The sequence below is a fragment of the Musa acuminata genome, chromosome BXJ2-4 (genome assembly GCF_036884655.1).
Source record: "Musa acuminata AAA Group cultivar baxijiao chromosome BXJ2-4, Cavendish_Baxijiao_AAA, whole genome shotgun sequence".
Lineage (NCBI taxonomy): Eukaryota > Viridiplantae > Streptophyta > Magnoliopsida > Zingiberales > Musaceae > Musa > Musa acuminata.
In genome coordinates this window covers 23257867-23284386 of record NC_088341.1, presented here as the reverse complement: position 1 = coordinate 23284386, position 26520 = coordinate 23257867, and the positions used below count along the sequence as shown (strand labels likewise).

At 36.8% G+C, this 26520-nt stretch overlaps 2 protein-coding genes across 9 annotated transcripts; one reads left to right on the top strand and one right to left on the bottom strand.

Annotated features, from left to right (window-relative positions):
• The first annotated feature begins 10175 nt into the window (after nt 1-10175).
• Nucleotides 10176-11787, top strand: LOC135610134 (fructokinase-1-like). Its single transcript, XM_065104245.1, has 4 exons — nt 10176-10667; nt 10824-11156; nt 11257-11373; nt 11458-11787. The coding sequence occupies exons 1-4, from the start codon at nt 10272-10274 to the stop codon at nt 11584-11586; spliced, it is 975 nt and encodes a 324-aa protein (XP_064960317.1). The 5' UTR covers nt 10176-10271; the 3' UTR covers nt 11587-11787.
• Nucleotides 11788-12983: 1196 nt separating this feature from the next.
• Nucleotides 12984-26212, bottom strand: LOC103981793 (uncharacterized). Of its 8 annotated transcripts, XM_065104238.1 has the most exons (14): nt 25840-26209; nt 25040-25092; nt 23160-23328; nt 23007-23070; nt 21589-21668; nt 21263-21419; nt 19263-19324; nt 19057-19119; nt 16271-16329; nt 15923-16004; nt 14521-14570; nt 14192-14440; nt 13238-13299; nt 12984-13143 (listed from the first exon to the last, which is right to left on the bottom strand). In XM_065104238.1, exons 1-13 carry the CDS (start codon nt 25984-25986, stop codon nt 13281-13283), a joined length of 1254 nt encoding a protein of 417 aa, XP_064960310.1. In that variant the 5' UTR covers nt 25987-26209; the 3' UTR covers nt 12984-13143; nt 13238-13280. The 8 variants fall into 8 exon arrangements, 6 of the variants coding, with proteins under 6 accessions (XP_064960310.1, XP_064960311.1, XP_064960312.1 ...); XR_010486044.1 differs by lacking the exons at nt 12984-13143; nt 13238-13299 and adding an exon at nt 15430-15551 and having other exon boundaries at nt 14368-14440; nt 25840-26212; XM_065104239.1 differs by lacking the exons at nt 12984-13143; nt 13238-13299 and having other exon boundaries at nt 14237-14440; nt 14521-14578; nt 25840-26211.
• Nucleotides 26213-26520: the final 308 nt, after the last annotated feature.

Here is a 26520-nt window from a genome sequence, read left to right as displayed (position 1 = left end):
GGCCGAACCACTTTAAATTGATGTGTTCCTTGAATGTGTGAGTGTTTACCTTTCTTAAACCATTATTTACATAGCAGCAAGCTTTCGGTTTTTATCTTCTCACTTTACTCGAGCTACTTTCACTAAGTCATTCATTGTTGAATAGAAATCTTTACACATTTACGAAATCGTTTTCAAACTTATAAGTTTTAATCCGCTGCACTAATTCACCCCCCCCCCCCTCCCCTTCCCCCTCTTAGTGCCGCTCCGATCATAACAATTGGTATCAGACCCACGGTTTTCTACTTTGGTTTAACACATAAATAGAAATTGCTCTTTTCGGTCTTCAAGAGGGTTACTCTCTCATTCGTCCTCCCTTTTTCAATGGGATGGACTACATTTATAGGAAAACTCGAATGAGAGTTTTCTTACTTTCTTTGGATTTGAATTTATGGCACATAGTCGAAAATGGATTTGAAATGTCTTCTCTTCCAATGAACCATTGGAATGATTTGGAGAAGAAGATGTTTTCTTTAAATGCAAAGGCTATGAATGCCTTATATTGTGCACTTGACAAAAATGAATTTAATCACGTTTCGAATTGTGATTTGACTTTTGATATTTGGAGAACTCTTGAGGTCACTTATGAAGGCACTAGCAGAGTGAAAGAGTCCAAAATCAATATTCTTGTGCATTCTTACGAACTTTTCCGGATGAAACCAAGTGAGTCCATCGGAGACATGTATACTCGTTTCACGGATGTCATCAATGGACTCAATGCTCCTGGTAAAGATTTGTCTAACTTTGAATTAGTAACTAAAATTCTAAGATCCCTTCCAAAGAGTTGGGATCCAAAAGTTACTACCATTCAAGAGGCCAAGGATCTTAAAACATTTTCACTCGAAGAACTAATTGGGTCTCTAATAACCTATGAAATGAATAATGTGACAAAAAGGGAACTCGAGAACAACCTTCCAAAGGACAGGAAGGATTTGGGACATAGAACTCATGAAGACCACTCGAGCATAAGCTCAAGTGATGATGAACTTAAACTACAAATGAAACAAAAATTTAAAAGCAAAAAGAACCGAACTACTTGCTTTGAATGCAAGAAGAACAAAAATTGGGATGAATTGAGCTCCTCCGAAGATGAGGAGAAAATCAAGAAAGGCAAGGTGACAAACTACGCCTTAACGACTTTAAACGATGAGGTAATCGAAACCCCCTTAATTTATTTTGAAATTACTTGATGTTTTCCGTGATGTATTTTTTTAAATAATTATTTTTAAAAAAAAATTACATGTTTTATGTTTATAGAATAAAATGTTAGATTTAAATCTAATGATCATATGTATGTGCTTGAGAAGCAAGAATGTGTATTTTGATGATTTCCATATTGATTTTCAATGACGATGCATGGCTTTTGTATGGAAGGCTTGATGATTTTTTTATGAACCTTGTCTTTGGTTTTCAAACATGATGTATGGTTTTGACATAAGAACAAAATTTGAGCATGCTAATATAAAGTCAATCACATAAATTAAAACTAAAGAAGTTTTAGTTATCTATAAGAATAATTCAAAATAATGTTTAATAAAACTAATGCATAATAATGTAATAAAAATATTAAATGTTTTGATACCATGATTGACGATTTTATGCATGAGATTTTAAAAGTTATGCATGATGATTTTTATGATTTTTTTTTTCGATCCTAAACATTGATGCATGTTTTTATTTGCCATAAAAGAAAAGAACATGTATGTATGAAATAAATCACATGAATTAAAACAACTAAAAAGTGAAAAGGTTTCTTCTTAAAAAATTTATTTTTCTGACTTTATCGATTTTTTAAAAAGAGAAATTAATGAATCTATTTGTATCACTTTTGTGCATCTCTTGAAAATGATCTTGATTTGATGATTTAAATTAGCTTTATCTTGATTTTTTGAAATTTGTAAATTGAGATTTCTTATGCTTAAGTGAAGATTCTATATGCATGAATTAATGTCTTGTTCTCTTACAAGATTGAATGAATTCTATCTTTTTCATGATTTCCTAAGAATTCTTTACATTTTTTATTTAAGAGGAGATTTGTTAAAATGAATCACGATTCTCTTGATTTTTCGGAATTATAACTTGAGTATTCATTTTATAAATCAAGATTATTAATCATAATTCTCTTATTTTATTAAAGAGAATATTTTTCAAAATGAATAATTAAGTTGTTTTCTCTTGATTTTTCGATACCCATAATTTGAGAAAATGTACCTTGATGCTTAGAACATTTTATGCATAAATTGATTTTCTTTATGATTCAATACTGTTTTGTAATTATGATATATTTATCACATGATATGATTGAATCACTATTATAAAAGAAAAAGAAAATTGTTAGCTTGCTAATTGCAAAAATATATGCTAGCTTGAATGATAAAACATGAGATTGTCTATAGTGCAAATTTATTGTTCTCATGATGTGTAGAATGAAATAATGATTAGAATCTTGATGGTTTTTATGACAAATTTTATTTTTCGATCCTAAATGATTGATGATATATATATATATATATATATATATATATATATATATATATATATATATATATATATATATATATATATATATATATTTGCACAAAAAGGACAAAGGCATGCTTGTATGAAACAACTAAATAGAGAAAAGTATTTTTCTTGAAATTTTTTTTTCTCTATCTTATTGACTTTGATAAATCCATTTGTATTATTTTTATGAATCTTATGGATTAAGAAAATGATTTGAATTTAATGGGTTTTATTGAAATCAAGATCTTGATTTCTCGTAATTATAATTTGAATTTTCTATTGAATGAATCAAGATTGTTTTCTATTTAAAAGGAGATTTGTCGAAATGTTTCATGGTCTTTTAGTATTTATGATCTTGATAATTATGTTTTGAAACTTTATGTAAATCAAGATTGTTCATCATGATTCTCTCTTTGAATATTTAAAGAGGAGAATTTTCTAGATGAATCATGATTTTGATGATTGAATATTTGATATGCATGAATTGAGATCTTGCTCTCCTACTATTCTTTTTGCTATTCACCAAAAAGAAGACTAATTCTAATAAACCATGATATGCTATATGAATTTTATTGTATTCATGAAGTAATATCTCATCACCAAATTTTTTTATATTCCTTCATGTGATGATATGAATGCATGAAACACTTATGATATAAAATTTGTGTATTCATGAAATATTTATTTCATCACCCAATTAATTCTTCTTGATGTTCCTAATGTGATGAAATGAAATTATGCATGAAATACAAATGAGAAGTTAATGATCATGCATGATAGGATGTAATGAACTTTGACATTTAGATATCATTAATTGAAAAGCTATGATCATGTTGCCAAAATGATGTATCATGAATGCTTGAATATCATGTATGATATGCTCATAATGATGATTGATTTATTTGTATCATGAATGAAAAATGAAATGTATGGTTTTAAAATTGTGCATGTACGAATTTGAAAATATGATGATGCATAATGATGAAATTATGTAATGAAAATATTAAATATTTTGAAATCATGTTTTAATGTAATGCATAATGATCATGCTTAATAAATTTCAAAATTATGCATAGTGATTTTTAAGTAATTTATGGATTATCGATTTTTATCATGATGAAATGTTACATTTTCGGTTTTAAGTATGATGTATGTTTTCATACAAAAAACTTTAGCATATTGATTTAAAATCATGTTTAATGGTTTTATAATTCGAAATTATGCATGATGAATCTTGCGATTTACGGATTATTGATTTTTATCATAATGAAAGTGTCTTATTGATGTTTGTCGTAATAAATCTTACACTTTCGGTTTTAAACATGATACATGTTTTTATTTGGCATAAATGAAATAAAATCATATGATTTGAAATAACTAAAAAGAGAAAAAATATTTTTTTCTTGAAAATTATTTTTCTCTATCTTATTGATCTTGATGATTATTATGATAAATCTATGTATAACATTTTGAATCTCTTGAAAGTAATGTTGAGATTTTGATGAATTTGACGATTTGAATTTGAATGAGTTTATATTCAAATCATGATCTTGATTTCTTGGATTTACTACTTGATATTTTTTTTAATCACGATCTCTTCTTTGTACACTTACAATTTTTGTTATTTATAAAAAGAAGAGATTTGATAAAATGAATCATGTCTTTTGTAATTCAAGAGGTCTTATCTTTCATGACATGATGCCGTTGGATTTATGGCTTGTATGCCTTGAAATAATTGAAATATTTTATACTATTTTATTCTTCCCTTATTCTTTCTTGTTTATAATGATAAAATGAGAAAAGTTATGATCATGGATGGTAGGATATAATTTGACAGATTAATACTATGATGATTTGAAATATTTATGATTTGGAATGATACATATACTGTTTATTATGATGATGTATGTGATGTATTGCATATGATGTGTATCATGAATGCTTTAAATGATAAATGTTTAAGAAAAAAAAAATATTTTTCTCATACATGTTTGGTACCAACAATCATGAAGTGATAAATACTTAAAAATATTGATTTAATGTTCGGTATCATGAATACTTTATTATCATATATGAAAATAATGATAAATATTTTAAAAATAAATGTTTATATCATATTAGATAATTTTACATTTTGTGCATGATGAGTTATAGTGATGATTGAAACAATGATTGAAATAATATGAATGATGATTTGGAATCATGCATATAATGATGAGTTTATATGTTTTGAAAATATATATGATGATTTGGTATTATGCATGCAATATTTTAACGTATGATAATGATGCATGATGAAATATTATGATAAAATAATTATTTTGACATTCAAGACTTGAATTTTCATCTATGCTATTTACCTTTGTCATAATTTAGAAATTAACGTAAAGGGTCTTCCCTTCTTTTTGACAATGACAAAGGGGGAGCAAAACATACTAGAAAGCTAATTTGCTAGCTCGCACAATTCAAGAAAAAAACAAAAATTATACTTCTCAAAAGAGAAGAAATTGTTATCTTGAATATTACCAAGGAGTGTTATCTTGCCTATCTCAAGAAGCAAAAAGTTAACTTGAACATCTAGCAAAACTTATATTTCAAGAAGTAAGAGTTACTTTCTTGATCATCTCAAAATTGCTAGCTTGCGTGTCTTAAAATATTAAAAAAAATTTGCTAGCTTATATATTGTAAACTTGCTATCGTAATACCATGTATATCTATGATGATAGCAAACTTGCATGATGAAAAAAATGGATATTATATTTTTCATGCAATAAGTTGAACTTGTATTTCCAAATACATGATAGTGGAAATTCTCCTTTTGTTGATGACAAAGGGGGAGAAGTATGATCATGTTATGCATGATGACGTGTTGCAAATATTTATGATGAATAATTGCAATGACTTGAATTCAGTTTAAATTCAAGGTTCTATCAATATGGTATATTGATAGGAGGAGTTTGTTTAAACTTGGGAGTTAAGGTTAACTCTGTCATCAAGTGGTTATCATCATCAAAAAGGGGAAGATTGTTGAATCTCGTATTTTTATGATGAAACCACTTGATATGTGTTTATAATTTAATCTGTATTTTTGAGTGACGTAGGATTCTTCGATCAGGATGAGACAATTAAAGCAGAAAAATCATGTTATGCCGGAGGAACATGTTAGAAGATTGGACGTCGGGCCGGTGGATCGGTCGACATATCGACAGAAGGCTTTGGGTCGTGGATTCGAGTATCGGGCCAAGAAGAGCGGAGATTGTACCAAGGATATTAGAGTTGTGGAGTCAACTGGCCGATTAGGCAATAGGCCGCAAGAGAGGACGATGCGCTGAAGAATCGGACGAAGCGTCGAGGGACCAATGACATGCCGGACAACTTGATTAATTACTTAGGATTAATTATCTTGATCAAAGTTTTATTTTAATGTGTAGGATTAACTACGATAGCTTGAAGATATAAAGCAAGTCTACCGGAGTCAAGTTTGATGGGTGTTCGAGAGTCCGCCGAGAGTCCGAAGATTCATCGGAAGTGCTGCCGGAACCATCCGAGAAGAAATCGAGGACTTGCCGAAGTTTTCGGAAGTACGCTGGAGAGATCGTCGGAGGTTCATGGAGATCACCGAGAAGGTTCGGCTACTTACTAAAGACTCGTTAAACTCGCCACAAGACCGGGAGCCTATTGGGAGTCCGTCAGAAGAAATCCGAGGGTGTATCGGAAGTCCACCGGAAGTTCGCCGAAAAGCTCGCCGGAAGGAAACTCGACATTGTCGGTTAAAAACTTATTTAGGACTATGTCTTAATTTCATAGTTTACATATAATTAGGGTTAGGATTAAGGGTTAATCTTATAACCCGATTAGGGGCCAATTGGGCCCAAGTTCGGACTGGTTTGGGCCAAGTTTGGAGCCCAACCAGTGAGCTAAAATAGTCTAGGTGGTGGCACCGCCCAGAACCCGAGAGTTCCGACGATGACACCACCAGCAAACAACTGGATTGGGCGGTGGCACCGCCCAGCACCCGAGAGGTCCGGTAGTGGCACCGCCGGACTAGGCGGTGACACCGCTAGTACACTATCAGTGTTAGACATTGACAGGCGGTGGCACCGCCACTAACAAGCGGTGGCAACGCTAGCATCGGGAAACCCAAAAGCAATTCAAATTTGGAGCCCAAATTTGAATCCTCTTGGGGCCTATAATTCCCCTCAATTCTCAGTAGAGAATACAACCTTTGAGAAGTTAGAGATTGAGATAAAGCCTTAGCAAAGTCTTTAGCAAGTCTTGTTTTCAATAGCTTAAGTGTTCACCTCCCTCTTTCTCTTTGAAAATTTGTAAGAGTGTAAATCACTTGTAAAAGATTGTGAGAGGGGTATTTGTCCTTCCCCTTCAAAATAATTTGCTAGTAGAAGTTGGGAGTCTCATCGAAGAAGGCTTCGCAAGTGGACATAGGTCATTTTGACCGAACCACTTTAAATTGGTGTGTTCCTTGAATGTGTGAGTGTTTACCTTTCTTAAACCATTATTTACATAGCAGCAAGCTTTCGGTTTTTTATCTTCTCACTTTACTCGAGTTACTTTCGCCAAGTCATTCATTGTCGAATCGAAATCTCTATGCATTTACGAAATCGTTTTCAAACTTATGAGTTTCAATTCGCTGCACTGATTCACCCCCCCCCCCTCTTAGTGCCGCTCCGATCCTAACACTGCGGTCACTGCGTTGGAGGAAGAGTTGCTGCCCTGTTTTTGTTGCTGCATAGGGTGAGAGCGCCAAGATTGGAAAGCAACTGCGTCGATGTGGCTGCAGCTGCTATGACCCAAGGGGGCGATTGCCGAGCAGTGGGGTTGAGGCTTTGGTGATGGCAACCTGTGATTGTGGCAGAAGATGCTAAGCAAAGGGGAGGCGGCATTGAAACGATCGAGGTTAAGAAGAGGAATCGATGGTGCGTGCTCTGCTGGGGTTAAGGCAGGACAACATACTTGCTACGGTTGTTGCATGCACTGTTGGAGGGCGACTGCTACAGAACGAGGGGTTGATAGTTGGCCGGGAGCAGCGGCGACGATGGTTGCTGGCCGGGAACTGCGATGATCGGTGGCTACGACAAAAAATGCAAAGTTGCTCTGTTCTGATCGTCGCGAGGAGAGGAGGTCGAGCGATTGTGACCGAAGAGGAGGCGGGCGGCGATAGAGAAGGAGGCAATGAGGGTCACGACTAGGAGACGTTGGCCGGGAGTAGAGGCGGGGGAGAAGATACAAATGAAAGCGCCAGGTAGGAATGACGTACAAAACAAGGTGACAAGATACAAATGATGGCATGCCATTATGGTCCTTAGCACCGAGCCATATCCTATCGTGTGCACCTCTTAGGGTTCGTATCCCCATCACAATCACCAAACCTTCTTGCTACGTATCCTCCCCGGCACTGATGCTTTGACTTCATCTTGCAGATGCAAACGCACACCCACCCCACAATAAAGTTCACCGAATCAGACACAACGGAATCGGTGAAAAGGGTGATCCATCAGGAGATGGGAGAAGAATCCCGCGGGGGCGCTGCTGCGCCGAACCAAGGGGGTCCCTTCCGCCACCACGTTGAGCTCGCCGGGCGCCGAGGCGTAGCGGGCGAGCGCCGGCGGCGGCCCATTCGATCTATCGTCGCTTCCGAAATAGAAAAGGTTGTCGCATCCCATCCGGATAACTATAAACGCGCCTGCAAAGATATTTGCGATGGCCATCTTCACGCATTGATGGTGAGAGCGAGAAAGTGACAAAGAGACGACGTGGCGCCGGTAAACTAATGATCGACGTAGATAACGTCAGCGGGCATCGCAAAGGTAAGTTTGGCAGCGACTCACCCCCAACCAACCCGATGGCTGCCTCCCGTGGAGCGTTTGGTAAGGCGGAAAACCGACCCCAAGTCACTCGCGATCTGTAATACCATACACGCATGTGACTGGGTCCCGCAATTTACTCCAAAGTGTTTGGAATTTGGGGTGTGCGTGGGTCGGTTAGGATGTGGATACGAAAACCAGGAGAAAACGTATCCAAATATAATTTGGGATCAACAACAAAACTACAATGACAGAAGCAATTCATTCGAGGAAGAAAATAATATTTTTTGGAAGCGGTAATTAATTAAGTAGGTGCTGTATCTTCTAATTCTTTTAATTGCCTCGGTTCTCTGGTGCATCTCATCAGCACTTGCTGTCGATTCTTCCCCATTTGATAGTATATCTTGAATCGATCCAAGGTGTGATCGCAGATCATGTAAGTAGAACAAATAATGATATCCGACGCAGTCGTCGTGATATTAATTGTTTAATTGTTTAAGAACAAAACATAAATATAACAATAAATTTGACGAAGATTAAATGGACGATTATGATGCAGGGCAGGCATCATTATGCCTAGAATTTATATTCATTATTGGTGAACAATATTCATTCCAGTGATAATAATAAATTTGTTTTGTGAAAATAAGATTGTACCTGTTGATTCCAAGGTTACGTGTATCTCTTCTCTTGTTTGGACCGGATGACGATTTTGGCATGCTCAGAGAATTTTTTGTTCGTCTTTCATTGCCAATGTCAATGTTTGGGTGGGTCCCATGACACAGTTGTGCTCCCATGACAATGGCATGGTGCAAGTTGGAAAGTCACGTCGGTGACAACTTGCATTTGGGTATAGCAGCCATGAGATTTTTATTTTTCCTTTTTCTCTTTTCAGGAAGCACGACTATGCTGTGTGCAAAGAGAGGAAAAGTGACGTGTGGATATGTTTCAGTCATTACAAGGTGCTGCTGCTTGAAAACCAAATCCCGGTTTGACGTTGGCTATATTTAGCAACCGGAACCGAACCATGCTCCTCATGGTTTACCGATCGATGGTTTCCAACCAAACCAAAACCGAGGTGATTCAATTTGATTCCAGTTCTTGAATGAATATTGAAATTCTGATTCAGTTCTAAACGAACCGATTCTATTATGATCTGACTAGAAAAATCAAAAAACATAAATATCCTTATAAATAATTGATAATATCATTTAATCCCACGTTGGTTAAGAAATATGAGAACCAAGGGCTTATAAGTTCACCAGATCTCTCTAACTAATGTTTTTTGAAGTTTACGAAAGGATAAAATCGTGAGTAATTTCTCGTGAACCTATGAGCGGTCAACCAATGAAATGGTTTCATCTAATATCAATAAGCAATTTATCCTTTCTGTCGATTCCGAAACCCTAAAATCTTATATTAATATTTTAAAATATTAATATAAGAGTTGCATGCATACAGGTGGAACCTAATCCAAGATTCATGTATCCGATCTCAACCCTTCTTGGAATACCCAGCAGACATTTTGGACCACAAAAGTCTAGTCTCTTATATTATACCTAACAAATTATATTGACTTCAAGCTTACCATACCCTCCAAAGACACAATTAGACAACGGAGAGGAAGCAAAGTCAAATCAGGTCTCCTAAGAACTCTGTAGGCACTCTTATGTGCCAGGCCAAAAGCACACCGTATCGTGAATCAATTTTAGAGCATATATCTCTCCCACAGGTCTCCTTCCCATTGTATTATACTTTCCAACCGAAGCTAACATAGTTTGACCATTCCATGCCACCCACTCCCCCTCCGTGTTTATTACACCCACCTCCCCTTCTCTTCTTTTTCTTCTTCTGTCCCGTATAACTCATTCTTCTCGTCTCTCCTCCCTTTCGAACACCTAAAAGATGGCCGACTCCGGCGAAGGCCTCATCGTGAGCTTCGGCGAGATGCTCATCGACTTCGTGCCGACGGTGTCGGGGGTGTCGCTGGCGGAGGCCCCGGGGTTCCTTAAGGCCCCCGGCGGCGCCCCGGCCAACGTGGCGATCGCCGTGGCCCGACTCGGCGGGCGCGCTGCGTTCGTCGGCAAGCTGGGCGACGACGAGTTCGGCCGCATGCTGGCGGCGATCCTGCGGGAGAACGGCGTGGACGACACCGGCGTCACGTTTGACGCCGGGGCCCGCACCGCCCTCGCCTTCGTCACGCTTCGGGCCGACGGCGAGCGTGAGTTCATGTTCTACCGCAACCCCAGCGCCGACATGCTGCTCACGGAAGCCGAGCTCAACCTTGATCTCATCAGAAAGGTCGATCCTTTATGTCTTTGTTCTATAGGATCTGCTCATCTTTTCTTGGTGCATGGATTCTTGTGATGAGCATGTGATTCGTCTCCGCCAAGAAATCAAAAGAGTCTAATTCTCTTTCCTTTTATTACTCATAAATTTGGATGGATGGATCTGCAGGCTGCAATCTTCCACTACGGATCGATAAGCTTGATCACGGAGCCCTGCAGATCGGCTCATCTGAAAGCCATGGAGGTGGCCAAGGAAGCCGGGGCGCTGCTGTCGTACGACCCCAACCTCCGGTTGCCGCTTTGGACATCGCCTGAGGAGGCTCGCAAGCAGATCCTGAGCATCTGGAACGAGGCAGACATCATAAAGGTCAGCGACGTCGAGCTCGAGTTCCTCACGGGCCATGACTCGGTGGAAGACGAGGTGATCGCGCAGCTCTGGCGCCCAAGCCTGAAGCTCCTCCTGGTGACGCTCGGTGAGAAGGGCTGCAAGTACTACACCAAGGTATAGAACACATCTCTACTTGCTTAGAACTACTCTACCTCAAACGCCAGTGAGCAGGCCAAGCTAAAAAACGAACTCTCTTGCTCTGACCAACTCCAAGGATTTCCATGGCGCCGTCGCGTCCTTCACAGTGGAGCAGGTGGACACGACGGGGGCCGGAGACGCGTTCGTCGGCGCACTGCTCCGGCGGATCGTCGAGGACCCGTCTGCGCTGCAGGTGAGTGACATCCCATCACCAGTTTGCTTCAGCACTTGTCCGCCACCAGATACTTACCGTACGGAGATGCGTGTTGGGCTGCAGGATGAGAAGAAGCTGAGGGAGGTGCTGAGGTTTGCCAATGCGTGCGGGGCGATCACCACCACCAAGAAGGGTGCAATCCCCTCGTTGCCCAACGTAGCAGAAGCAATGCGACTCTTTGAGAGCGCATAGAACATGATTAGATCTCGAATTGATCCATAGCTACCCTTTTTTTTCTCACAAGCTCTTCTTGTGGCCTTGGAACTGCAAGGCCATCATCAATTCCCTTTCTTGATAACCCTTAGCAACCTGTTACAGATCGAGTTGGTTTCTTGTCGAATGGACTCTACTACCTCTGGTAGTGGGCAAATAATAAATCCATTTTTATCAAAATGTTCATGGTTTCACGATATATATTTCAGGGAGCAAGAAATGCTTCAACCCTTCCTAACATCTGACAGTTTGATAGCAGGAAGCTATATTGTCTGCCACCTATATGATGAAATGTGCATGTTCCTGTGCAGTGTTCTTCTTCCTTCTTTTACCTCCTCGGAAAACAGAGGGGATGAATCCCTATCTAAAGATTCTTCCATATCATGTATCAAGAAGGAATATTAGAGGGAAAAGGGTGGCGAAATAAGAAGCGGCGTTTCTGGATGGGACGATGCAGATACATTCACCGATTTCTCTCCAATGACGAGCGAGAGGAAGCGCGAGACAACATATGGGGTGGGGAAGGGGAGGCTTGCCTGAAGCAACCAGCGGCGGCGACCGTGAGAGGATCGAAGTGACAGGATCAGGAGGAAGCAGGAAGACGAAGCCAAGGACTACTTACTTATTCAAACCCTAACGACAAAAGGGGCTGCGAGGAAGAGGCGAAGACGCCGTGCGGACTGATGTCTCCACCGAACCAGAAATCTGTTGTTTACCGCGCGGGGACGGCCACGGCTACGGCGTATGGGCATTTATAGTTATTAGCCAGTTTAAAATCTTGAGAATTCTAATTATTTAAGGAGTGAAATATACTTAATAAAAAATATTTCTTATGTTTATATATCATCTTTTTATTACTTACCACCAAACACACAGCAATTTGTGATGTTAGATAAACATATAGAGAGGCTTTTTAGATATAGTGCAAGGTTTGTACTAAGTATAATTTGCCATTGTAAATTTAGTATGACTTAATCCCTCCAAATATTAGGATCCTCCCTTATCCCATGACATTAATATACATTCAGAAAGCCCAGATTCAACCATGATTCCTAAGATATAAAATGCCCTTGAACATTCCTAATATTTTCAACATCATAATAAGTTTTTAAATAGTAAAGACATAAAATGGGTCCTCATTTTGTTGCAGTTTTATTTAATATCCAAAGGCTTATATTTCAGCTGTCTAAAAGTGTTGGAAATAAATACCTAGTCATGATCATACGAGCAATTAATGTCCTATAAGAAATCAATGCTGGTGATAGTGGCAACAAGGAAGAAGACATACCAGGTACACAAAAGTTGCATCCAACTTTGGTTCCAATACTATCCTTTCAGGGGAAAACTGGAAAATTAATCAGCAATGGCACAAAGAGGAAACAAAGCAGAAGATATATATACTCCGAGAGCCAATTTTTACAGTCCTTTAGTGTTAGATCTAATAAGGTCTTTCAACATCACAAAAGCTAGAATATTTTTGTCAGTTTTGCTTGCCCAAGTCAGGCATCATCCACTCCCAATTGTAGCAACCATCAGCTATGAACATGAGAAGATCAACAGACATTCGTCAGCAAGATCAAGACAAAATATCACAGCAACAACATGAATGATAGATAAATCCAGACATTACTAGGTCCATGGCTGACACTCGAGCGATCCTGGAGCAATTACTTTTAGTACCTATCATGACGCCTGCAGCAAGAAGACAAATATTTTAACATGTTAAATTGAGATAGCTGTCTTTTTTAAAAAAAATAAATGAAAACAATATATCTATTATGAGCAAGACAATGTTCACATAGGACAAAAGCAGCTTTGATTATGAAAAACAAGCCTTTGATATAATATAGAAAATATATCTGGATTCCTCTTTAGTTTTCTACTTGCAAATTAGTGTTGCACTAGCATAACAAAATAACCTCTAAATATTGCCAATCACCTGGTGTTTGATCTCAACTCAATAGACATCAATCAGCTACAATTAGTGATAACATTGCAAAGAGAAGAACATAATTAATTCACGATATTGAAAAACCAATTATTAACAAACAGGGCAAGAAAAGTGTGGTAGGCTGAAGATTACAGGGACCATAGTGTTGACTATCTAGAACCTTAATAACACAAGGATTGAAAAGAACTTACTACCTAATAGCAGGCAATGCAATATGGATGAAAAATGAATCTGCCTTTACATAATATTTACCCTTGTAGAAAAAAGGGAAAAAAAATCATAATGTGTTCTTGAAGACCTGGTGATGACCACCAAAGACTAATATCTGCCGAGCATACCAAATCTCTCACCACAACCAAGGGAAGGATCTAATTCCATATTCACACTCTCAACTACTATTGATATGAACAAGGTCAACATCACTTGATGCACTTTTTAGACTAAATCATGTTAAATTAACAATAATTTTAAACATATTCTACGTCAATGCCCTTCAACACCGACAATATCTTATGTTTAGCTACACAACTCATGACATACAACAAATTCTAAATGATAGCTCTTGAATTGTGATAGCTAGTGAATATAGACAAACGGAACAGTACAAACTTTAAAACAAGTATATAGCAGTACCTATGTCGGTCATAATCTTTGGCACGATCCCTGGAGCGAGAACGTGACCTCCGACTTCTCGAATCATAGTTGCGAGATCGATCAGAACCTCTATCTCGGTCTCTATGACCTCTATCATAATGCCGATCATGGTCCCTGTTTCGTCGATCATGTTCCCTGCCTCTATCTCGGTTATCACCTCGAACATCTCTATTTATATCTCGATCTCTGCTTCCTGCCCTGTCATCATCCCTACTCCGTTCTTTTGACCTAAATCATCAATTTAGAAATATAGTTGTAAATTGATGGCATTACCTAGTTTTTCAAAGCATGAGAAGCAATGAGAATACCTTCTATCATCTTCAGATCGATCAATCTTTCGTTTCTTGTCCCTCTCTTCCTGGAAAACTAAATTGTGAAGACATTGACGTTTTAAGAAAAAACAAGTGGACCATATCCAATTAATCTCAACAAAATCATGATGTTTCAATATGGTCAAAAGTAACAGAAGCAAAGAAATTCAAAATAAATAATCTTCAAAAAAATGCCCTTGAATTTGCTCCACATACATTGTAAAAGTTTAAAACATGCATATCACTTTAGGCATCGATAAAACCATATATGTAAAAGGATTATTTTAACTAGTTCCCAGTGATACATCATTTGAAATTTTATCAGAGAAATGAAGATTCACCCAATTAAGAACACACTAATAGCCTACTTGAGAAAGTCCTCATAGCAAGACACAAGGTGAATAAAGATTACAGAAGTCTTAAAATCAATTGTCAACCAGAAAAATGAAGCCAATGACAGATTTTGCTTGAAATCAAAATTGTCATTGAACTAATGCATTCAAAAAGAGACTTTCAAATTTCTACTAAGAAATGTATTTAAAAATCTAGATGCCAGCATTTGGGCAAACACATAACATTGAGAATAAGCATTTCTTTGTATCACATAATCATTTATTATTCATAACAAGGTGAAGGAAGTGTCAAAATTAAAACAGGTGCTCATTAAAAACTGTAAATTCTAAAAGTTCACCACCAATCAAAATAGGTGCTTCAGAAACACTTAAACCAGACAGACAGTGACAGTTAAGATGGCTCATAAGTTACCTAACAGGTGTTAAGAAGCTTCTGCTTTCAAATCAGACCCCAAATCACAAAATAAAAGCCAGGGTCATGAAAAAATAAGCAATTTCTTTAAAGTGGAACAAACAGAACATTTTGCTACCAATTTTAATATGCATCACATACAGCTCATCTGCTTACAGACTTTCATTTATTGCAGTTGTCCAGGTAAGGAATAGAACTGATTCTCTGAGTCCATATATGGCCACCTTTGGTACTTCAAAGGATCCCTCCCAGTTCACAGTGTGCTAGCCAAGTAAAAGAAGTGAAGACAGAAACTCAACATAACCACATGGTGATTTTTCAATCGAGGTAAGAAAACTCACTGATGCCAAATTTAAGTGTAACTCTTTATTGCAGAATGTGAAACATTATACCAGCACCTGAACAACATGTTCAGAATTTGAACTTCATGGACATTTAGCAAGAAGACAAACTGAATCGACATGGAAAATAAAGGCAAAAAATGTAACTGTACATCATGTTCAGGATTTAGTGTACATCTGCAACATCTACCTAAAGAAGGTGAATAGTTATTCTAAGAATCAGTAAGGAATAAAATCCAGTAAATAAAAAATTGTACAAAATTGTACACAAGGAGATAATTTGCAAAGGTTACCTGGAGTTCTGCTAGTTTCTCACGGATTTGCATATATCCCAGATGAAGTTTCCCTCCAAAATGATCAGCCAGGCGACGATCACTAAGCATACAATAACAACTGACTCATTAGCATATACAAAAATATTAATATCTCTTAAGTTCCTAATATACAAGGACCAACGAAACATATATTCTTTTGACTACAAAAGAATATTTGTTTTGCATAATACAATGCAGACAGCCAGTATGTAACAAGGAGGTAGTGCACTAGTCATAAATACATCAAAATCTAGCTCAAAGTCCACAAGGGTTTCAAGTTTTTAGGAGCATGATTACAACTTTTATATGATCAAGTGAGAGGATTACTTGTCATAGACACTCAAGAATGCTCCACAAATATCGCATACACGCAACTTCTGATCGGTCTGCAAAAGAAACTCGCATGGTGTTACAATTCTTATATTTTTGATTTGATAAAGACAAGGATTATAGGTTAAATGATCATCTAAATGCAAATAAATTTTCCAACAATAGTAACAGAGAAGAGGTGTTGAAGCTGAAAAGCAACTCTCTTAACTAAGAGAAATAAAAGCAACAACTAAGAATGGCAAAGCTAAAATACATCTGACATTTGACAATTAAATATTGAGCACAGATAATAAATGAAGCCCTTAAAATGAAGCAATAGAAAGTTTAAACCAAACAATTTGTAATTGTTAACTGATGTAGGACAACCTAAAGGGTGGTCAGATTGAAGGGTTTGAGGAGGACAGTTGGTAAGGAAGGGAAAAGAAAGGCCAAAAAAGAGAGGATATGAATAACATGTTGGTTCTCAGAAATTTTAATTTAAACAACAAAAAAAATATAGAAGATTCAAAGAAAACTGGTTCTTAGGAAAGGAGAGAAACACTGGACCGCCCTTTTGATTAGTATGACTTAATTGAATAGTTTATGTTGATCCATGTGTCTTCAATGCAGGGTAGTTCCACAAACAGTATGCATCCACGAGTTTGGGATTCAGAAGACTTGGCAATGGTGGATGTTAAATTGTAAGCTAGTGGGGAAGAGGAGAAAGGGAGAGAGAGAAAATCTTGAACTCGTTCCAAATCCTTTGAACTCAAGTTGGAAGAAAGAACATATTGACACATCTTATGGAATAAGTCATTTATTAAAAAAACAAATGATCACATTACAAGCCCTTTGGCCCTTTTAAATGCCCCAAGTACGAGAAGATAAGAAAACTAAAAACAAAAAAATACAATCATATCAAGATTAAATTATTTTTTTCTTTGGGAAACCAGTGTCCAGACTCATCTTGGCAAATAATCTTGCCTTTCTTTTTTTTTTGTGGCTAGGTAATTCTTTTCCTCGTTTTATTCATTTACTTTCTCTTTCTTCTTTCTTAATCAATTTAGAAAATCAAGACAAAATTGTACGAGGGTGTTGTCATATAGAAACCCAAGTACTCCAAAAGACCCATCTTATCATACTAACATTATTCCAAAAACAAAAAAATAGATTAAAATTAGAATATGATCAAATCCGAACCTGAGTTCATAACTGATTTGGAAGGATTCAGTTTGACTCTTCTTTCCCTTCCTAGTATGGACGTAGAAAAGTATCTCACTTTCCATCATTAACCACCAACAAACCCATGATTTATTCACAGTCTTTTCCTGGCTCCGATAGAATACAGTCTCTCATCCCACCGACTCACAAAGCCAATCTTCTGTTACCTCATTGCTTTAATGGCCATGACCAAGCAAGCTCCAAATATCTTATGCTCTTGCATTACTTAGTACAAAATCATACCAATACCGTACTCCTTACAGTGATATTTGGACTATTTGTCAAATTATACCATACAATTATCCACTGGAGTTTTTGTTTCATTTAATGCATGAATCCATTAACATGAGCATTAACTCCATCTATGCATACATATTGAAATTTCCCTCTACCGAAACCATACTTGTAAAAAGGACTACATCAGTAGTTAATGGAAACTAGATTGATTGCAAGGTTTGGTTACATGTGACTTGTCTTGAAGTTAAACTTATTGGGTCTAATTCAGGTCTCTTTATCTATTTTTCTAGTTATTGGAGCAATTATCATCATTTTAATTGAGAAAAGAAAAAGATAACAATTCAGATTCCATGAATCATAGGCAAGTTCTAGTCTAGGAAGGAGAAATATCAGTCAGGTCCAGATTTGGTACTCTTTTCATTGATTATTTGTATCATTTTTTCCTATATTAATGAGAACACAGAACCCATCTTTAATGCATCAAAAAATTGATTGTTCTCTCTTGTTAGGGAATGAATGATTTGAAACTGGGAAAGAAAACAGTGATTTCTCTTGGCAGCAGGTCCTCAACCTCTCTTGGGTGTGCATCTCCTTCCCTCCCTCCCCCCTCTCTCCTCTTCGTATCTTTCTCTACCTTTCTGCAGGAATAATAAAACAAATTGTAATCTTCTTTTCCCCCCAGAAAGTATTACAGCTTCTCATTATATTAAATCTCCTTTTCTCCTCTCCTTGGAGGATACCATATAACATCAAAGTGATATTAATTGCTTCTTCAAAATTTTGGAACCACAAATGGCACATTTGTTATCCCATCTACAAAAAGTCCCAAGCATGGCCTGCCTTTTTGACATCCTGAAAACCAACTTCAAAATATAATAACTTTTTACTTCTCAATTCTAAAGGCTTGACTAAGACCAAGCCTACATAGCAAAGTTGTAGCTGCACAACTTAAGATAATTGACATTACATTGATAATAATCAGAAAAAAAAAATTTGTTTAATCTATCCACGAAGCTCTTCGTCTTAGATGCTGAGCAGGATGACAATATGAATACTGATACTTGGTTTGCAGAGATCTCAATAAGCCAGGTACAATCAGGATAATTGGAATATAAAGTTTATTGAAGACAAACACAAAAGGAACAAGTACCTATAACCAAGGTCTTTAAATTCCTACAATCATATGATAGAGCCTGTTTGTAGCTCAACATAAAAAAGTATAACTACACTGAGGCATATATCTACATGTCTAAATACAGAAAACATATACATTAAAAATATTAAATATCAGTTCATGTTTCAAAACGAAGATAATAGAACAGCTTTCTCAGTTCAGTTGAACTCACTATTCGAACATCAACAGCACTATACTTTGAAGGTTCTATAACAGGCTCTTGCCGTCCACCCAGCTGAAGAAAAAGGTACTCATAGTTGTAATGAAGCAAGTTTAACATAACATAATACATAGTTTTCACAGGTAGACAAATTAAACAAGATTATCACAGGTTGACACATGTAAGGGTCATAATTCAAGTGACGAAGGTGGAGAAACCTTTTTCAGAGCCTCTGCCTCTTCTAGAGCTTTCTGGGCCTCATCTATCATTCCCCTCTCACCTGTTATTTCAAGGGGGTAAAACAAACATTAATTGAAAAGGGAAGAAAATGTAATTTTTCTACCTGTGATTTCCTCAAAAAGTGTCACTTAAATTATACAATTTGCTCCACTGAACATTTGGCGATTGTTGCCACACAACTAACTGAAATTAGCTCATGACAAAAAAAAGCCCATGGTTTTTTAATCTTATGCTATATAAACAGAGGGCAAACCAAGCATTTACTGGTAATATTAATACTTCATTGATATGCTGGCACCTATAGAACACTAACATGGTCCAGGCTCCAGACACTGTTCATTGAATGGTTTAAACAGAGCACATACCACCCAGTTAGAGACCCATATTGGTCTATTTGTGTTGCCCTGTCAGTCCACATTACCAAATGTCAACAAAAAATTTATGTAATATCCAGTGGGCCCACATGGATGTTACCTGCATACAAGATTTGCAATACTGCCGAGTACAGCATGGTATGGACGGTGTTTACGGCTCCGATCGCCTATCAGCACGTGAACCAAGGTAAACCTGGCATGCCCATCTGGTACAGGGACTGTACCATCTTGTCATGGACAAACTTCTAAACAGGATGTTTGATGTAATGCTTATGTATGTCCGTGTCTTTTGATATGTTCATTCTTTGCCTAGTATGTAGAAGGACAACCGAAGGCTTAATAGTCTCATTTTAGTTGGGTTTGATGGCCGCTTTAGCCTTGTAAATAAATGTTGTGTCATGTGGACACTTGTGAGAGATTTTCGGTCTGTAATGGACCATTTTGACCCTTTGTTGTGCAACTGTTCAGAGCTTTAAAGTCTGTTTGTAATTTGCATTGTCTATGAAGTGTTTTCGGAAATGTTTGCTTGTGGATCCCGAATGAGGCGTTTTCTCTAACCCGTTCTCTCTTTTGTGGGTCCTAAGGGACTGTGGGAGGCTTCGGGGAGGCTGACCTTTGCGGACGGACACGCAAGGGTGCCGCACGACTTAAGCAAAACCAACTAAGTCCGTGATAATCTGGTACAAGGTCTATACCACCTAGTATGCCCAGAACAGGGTCTGTGCCATCTGGTATAGGTCGGTATATGTCCAATACCAAGCAATTTCTTCTCTTTTATTTTTCATTTTATTCATGGTTTTTTTTTAAACTTGATAAACATCGAATTTTGATGCTTGTACACTGGTACAATACCCGTCTGAACCCTGACCGATTACATAAATTTGTGAACCTTGCATGTATACCACATCAGTGGAATGTCATGACAATCTTGGACAAGTATCTATGATATTTTGACCTGAGTTGAGAAACAAAACTATAATTTAAAGTAAAACACCAATCAATTTTCACTTTTATAGCTATGGTTGACGTTTTGAATAAGACCACCCAAAAGGAAGTAAGCACTAATCCCTGAAATAAATTTACTGCTGTTAGATATTATTATGTAACAGTGAACTTTCTGCCTCAAATAGCCTGTGAAAACTTAGGTTCTGTAGCCATTACTGAAATTTTCCCAGTATCTCTGACAGCTAAAGCTATGAAATGGCAAGTGTGAAGCCATAGTTATCCAATCGAATATGTCAAACCAATCAAAAACTTCACTATGCCAAGAACAAATGCCTGCATTCTAGAGAATGGTTTTCCTATAGTAAGATAGGATGAGCTTGGAATGTCAGGGCATCATAGTCTTCCAACAGATTGTTCCCACCAACCAAGTGGTAGTGGAAGGCTGTAAATATACTCAAAAGCCTCTGATTTCAAAAACAGATAGCAAAGCTTGAAACATGGACAACTTGCAGTAGCACATTGACATTCCCCTCTAAACTTCTTTCTAGGTCACATTGAGAACTATCCATTCATACTGAGAAATGCAATATGAGCCATCCAAACTTAAAGTACATGTTGAAAAATAGCAATTCAGCATCAGTAACTAAAGAGTGATTTACCAAGATCTTCTGCCTTCTTAAGTTTTTCATTGATCATTTCTTGTGTACGAGGATCTGGAGGATTGAGAACAGACAGAGTTGCTAATTGAGGAGGATTTTGATTTGGCTGCGGCAAAGAAGCCCTATCTTTGTTAAAAGCATCAAGTAGAAGAATTGCCTGCACTGAAAACAAGAAGTTATCACTCCATTGCACCAAAATTAATTAGCTTAAAAAATAAGTAATCAGAAACATCATAACCTAGTACCGCATAACACAAAGTTACTACAGATTGACTTTGCAGAATAATGCCACATAAATCTATTATGGAATGACTCTGGAATCATACCTGTTTGTCAGCTCTCTGGGCTTTGAGCTCCTCCACCACTTCTAGAACCCGTATTTTACTATCAGCTTTTCCTTCAAAATCTGGAAACAAAACCCTATTATTTAACTTAAGCAACATGTAACAACAATTATTAATCTATAAGTTATATTAGTAAGCAATATGGTGTTAAGCATAAGCTACATTAAGAATAACAAGAGAATGAAAAGCATCAGAAAAAGTGTCATTCTTTGACAATTTATCAAAAACTTGAGAGCACAGGCGTACAAGAAAAAGAAAAAGATAAACATCGCAATGTTATTTGCAATGAAACAATTATAAAATGACTTTGTAGAGCAGAGGAAAACAATTTTTATGAATTTCATGTCAAAGATGACAGGTTAGCCTAGATTCAATATGAGACAACCTGCTGCAAGCTGGGCCTATTCAAGATATCACAAAACTTGGGTTGCAAAATCCTGACACGAGCTGAATTTAGTTTGGATTCATCTAAGGGATAGGGCAACCTGACACAAACCGAACTTGAGGAACCCAACGAAGCTCACAGAGTATTAGCATATATATGCAAAACTTAAAACTTCAACCAGTGTATCAACCCAACTTTGTTACAAATTTTATCTGAAGCTAATTTCTAAATGCCTACCCCCCACCAAACAACCCACTAAAAAAACAAAACACCAGTCTCCCTCCATCTCTTTTCTCTCTCGCAATCAGTTTGCCCAATTCGGGTGGGGCAAAAATGGGTAATGAGTCATGGTAGGAAGATGATTATACAAATGTATCATTGGCATTTTTAAATCCATTCCTATTTTTATCGTTTTTTATATCTAATATTATTTCAGAAGATCCATACAGTGGCATAATAGATATTAGACAAACAAACAAGGCCCCCTGGATCTGTAAAAAGAGATCAACATGTTACAACAGAATGGTTTACAACAAGACGGCATGTTTGTGCCAACATGTCCATGACAGACCTGCTCAACTACCAACTAGGCACCCTAGTTGCCTCCACCACATAAGATCAGCACAAACCAGTAAATACCATGGTCCAGACTGGTTCAACCGGTGTTTGAAACCATGGTCTAAAGTTTAGCCTCTAAACTACTCAAGTTTTGATTATAAAATTGTTTGTTACATTTCATACCTGAAAGCTGACAAGATATTCTGAAGTTAATAACTACATCTCTAAATGGTGGAATAAATTGTTTTACAAATAAAATAAAAGCATCATAGACAAGATTTAAACAAGTTACTATGGCTTCTTTGGCTATAACTAATAAGCAGCAAATGTACTCTACAAAGGCAACCATTAATCCAATAACTGAAGTAACTAAAATTACAGCATAAGTTCTACAAAAAGATAGATTCAAACACAAATTACAGAAATTATTTTCTATGGACAGTAAAAAAAAAATTACCAAAAGCATCAGCTTCTTTCAATTTCTCCTTTATATGTCTTGACAATTCCATGACTTCAGGTGTCTTCAATTTAACAGGAGAAAAATCATTAGAGAAACTTATGCCAGATGCTAGAGATTATCATTATGCATATAAAAGAAATAAATAAATACCTGAGTAACATTGGATACAGATATTGCTATAGCAGCCTTAGCATCCTCCTCCTCAAGACGCTTGAGAGCTCTTTGAATTTTCCTTTCGCATTCAACAATGAGTCTTTCAATCATATCTTCAAGTTCTCGATCAAAATTATGATCGCCTTTTGCTTTTGCTTCTTCATATCTATGGGGAATTTAGGAAGACAATACAAGTGTAGAGCTTCTGTAGCAAACAGCAAAAGGAATCTAATAATCAAAGTTTCTAATTAATGGTGGTTCTGACCTTCCAGGAACACAAAAATTTCCATATATTTAGAAAAGTATGCATGTATGCTAGTATGTGTATGCATACAATAGTGTAGAATTTTTATATTTAGGACGAAAGACTCATATATGCAATATGCATGTATGCATAAGAACAGGATACAAAAATGAAAAACCTATTGACATATGTATGTACATACATACATATACATATATATATACATACATATCAAGGTATACAGTTTCAAATAATACCGTCCGTACCAGGCAGTACGTACTGGTCCGTCAGTTGACCGGTACACGGACCGCCCATTATCAGACGGTATATATATATATTCTTTTTTTAAAGCGACGTCACCACGTGTGGGAGAAGGAATATATATATATATATATATGTATATATATATATATGTATGTATATATATATATATGTATGTATATATATATATATGTATGTATATATATATATATGTATGTATATATATATATATGTATGTATATATATATATATATGTATATATATATATATATGTATATATATATATATATGTATATATATATATATGTATATATATATAAAGGTGACGTCGCGTCGCCTCGACGTTGTCCACCAAAAGAGCCATCAGGAACTCATAATTCAAGAACTGCTTCTCAAAATACAGCTTCATAATGTGATTCTCCAGAGAACAGATACATAAGAAACCTATTCATAACCCCGTCTCTTTTTTCCTTTTTCCATCCAAAGCTAAGAATGCTAGATGATGTCCACCAATATGGTTTTGCATAAAAATGAAAGTTACCAAGAAACCCCTTCAGCCCACAAGGATTACCTGCCTGACAGATGACTGCATCCTGCCAACTGAAGGTCTTCAATAAAGAAAATAAGGATACTTGAGAATTTTTTTTATCAAAATTATGTTTCATAGAAGCAAATATACATGTTCAAGTCGTGAATCCTACGAATCCTATAGAGGATTACATATATAGATAAAGCAGCAATAAACAAGAACTGAGAAAGACAAACAGGGGATATGACTGTTTAAAGTTGTGTTGACTGTCCAGAATAGGTGTAAGAATGATGGAGAGAGATTAATCTGGTAGTGGATGATTGAAGGATGAAGCATGACGAAGAAACAGTCACTGATCAGCTATATAAGGAGTTAAGAACCTTGCCTGGTGACACTAGCATAATATTTAACACACATACAAGGAGGTTAGTAAGGTAAATTAGAAAAAGCAAATGCAAAGAATCCACATTAGACCTATAATCTCTAACATAACACCTACAATATATGACAATAGTATTAACTATCAAGAATCATATCCGAGGCAGGACAATTGGTTACCAATGCTTGATAAACAATCACCAGCAAGCAACACTAAAAGCACACAAAGTGAATGTTGCATAAGCATATTAAAGCAGGTATTTTATCTTGTATGGAAGTTCACAAACTTTTGTTCAACAAAAAATGTGTTACTAAATGGTTTTTTGAGATCATATAGCCAATCTGAAATTAACAGTTATGGACACTCTGGTTCTTTGTTTGGTAGAATTCCTCGTTCTACATGAATCAGTGCTGACGAATCTAAAGTAAAAGAAAATATAGATATTTAATAAGAAAAAAGGATACTCCTTCCTGAGCTGCAAAGAGTGAATCTTTGGGCAGGGACCCATATCCATTTTCTGATGCAAATTGGTACAGCTTTATTAGTGAAAGAACATATATAAGTAGTTTTAAATTTCAAAGCCTTAAGTGCAGGCATAAAAATCAGCACTCAGCAGTACACCTTGGAAGGTAAACCAAGTTCAAAAAGATCGAGATAATACCAACTGCCGCTGTGAACAAGCCAGGACATCGCAATCATGGAAATGGAATATCAGAAGACAGAAAACAAATCACAATATGATAGACATCATGAAAGTCAAATAGGGCTACGATTCTCTCATCTTAAGTCATCATATCAACAATACACACCGAGCTAGAAAGAACTACAAGCCCCACATAGTTCCTCTCCCAGAAAGGAATAGAGACGGAGAAACTTTACATTTGCCAAGTTAGCAACATCAATATTGTACACGACCGGAAATGTGAAAAAAACACCAGCTAAAATAAACCAAAAACCAAGCTCAAAGTACAAGTTGTATTCTTCAGATCTTTGGAAGCACCTGACGACAAGATAGGATCACAAAAGAGGGGCAAAAGCTTGAAACTTAACTAGTAACGAACATTCATAAAACACAAAATCAAATGGAAACAAAGGATTTTTGACACCAAAATGGAAGGAAGAAAAATAATGCAAGAACAGTCAGTAAACAGAGCTTCCGACTTCATTTCGCTGTTAACATCACACCAACAGCTCCAGATTCGGAATCCATATTTGAATGTACAAGCATCCAAGAGTAGGGTTTCAGGAAGGTGAGGTGAGGCACCGTGAGCTGGAAGAGGTCATGGGGGCAGAGGCCGGCCAAGAAGAGGCGGCAGACGTCGCGGTCGTAGTACTTGCGGCTCACCTCCGTCACGTCCCCGTTGCGGTTAGCGCCCATGAGCACGTCGAGTTGCTTCCTGATGGCGTCCATCCTATTTATCTCTCTCTATCTACCCTATCGAGGACTAGGGCTTCGATGAGGGTTCTGGATTTGCCTCTCTCCTCTGCTCTCTCAAATTCGCGACGGAACTTCCTACAAGGATCGCCGACGAGAGTGAGAAGCCAAGAGATGAGGAAGGGAGTTGTTGCTTCGAGAGGGCTCTTCTTCGGCTCCCTCTTAAAAAGCAGCCCTTTTCCGTCCCCTTGTTGAGCCGTGGCGTGGTTTTCAGAAGGGGTTGTTTCTGGGGAACTCACAATTGACAAGGAGGAAATTGCAAATATTGGAAATAGCATATAAATTTGATTTATAATTTTTTTTATTACTGAAAAAAAATAAAATACTGTAACTCCATTTAAAAATCCTATAACTGGAAAACATCTATTTTTTTTTGTCAACATTTCTCCATCATATATGATTATAAATATTATAATTTTTTTAAAATATTTAGACCTAAGATAAGGTTAAAAAAAAATAGAATTGTATCAGGTTTTATTTGAAATATATCAAGATCTTCCTAATTATCAT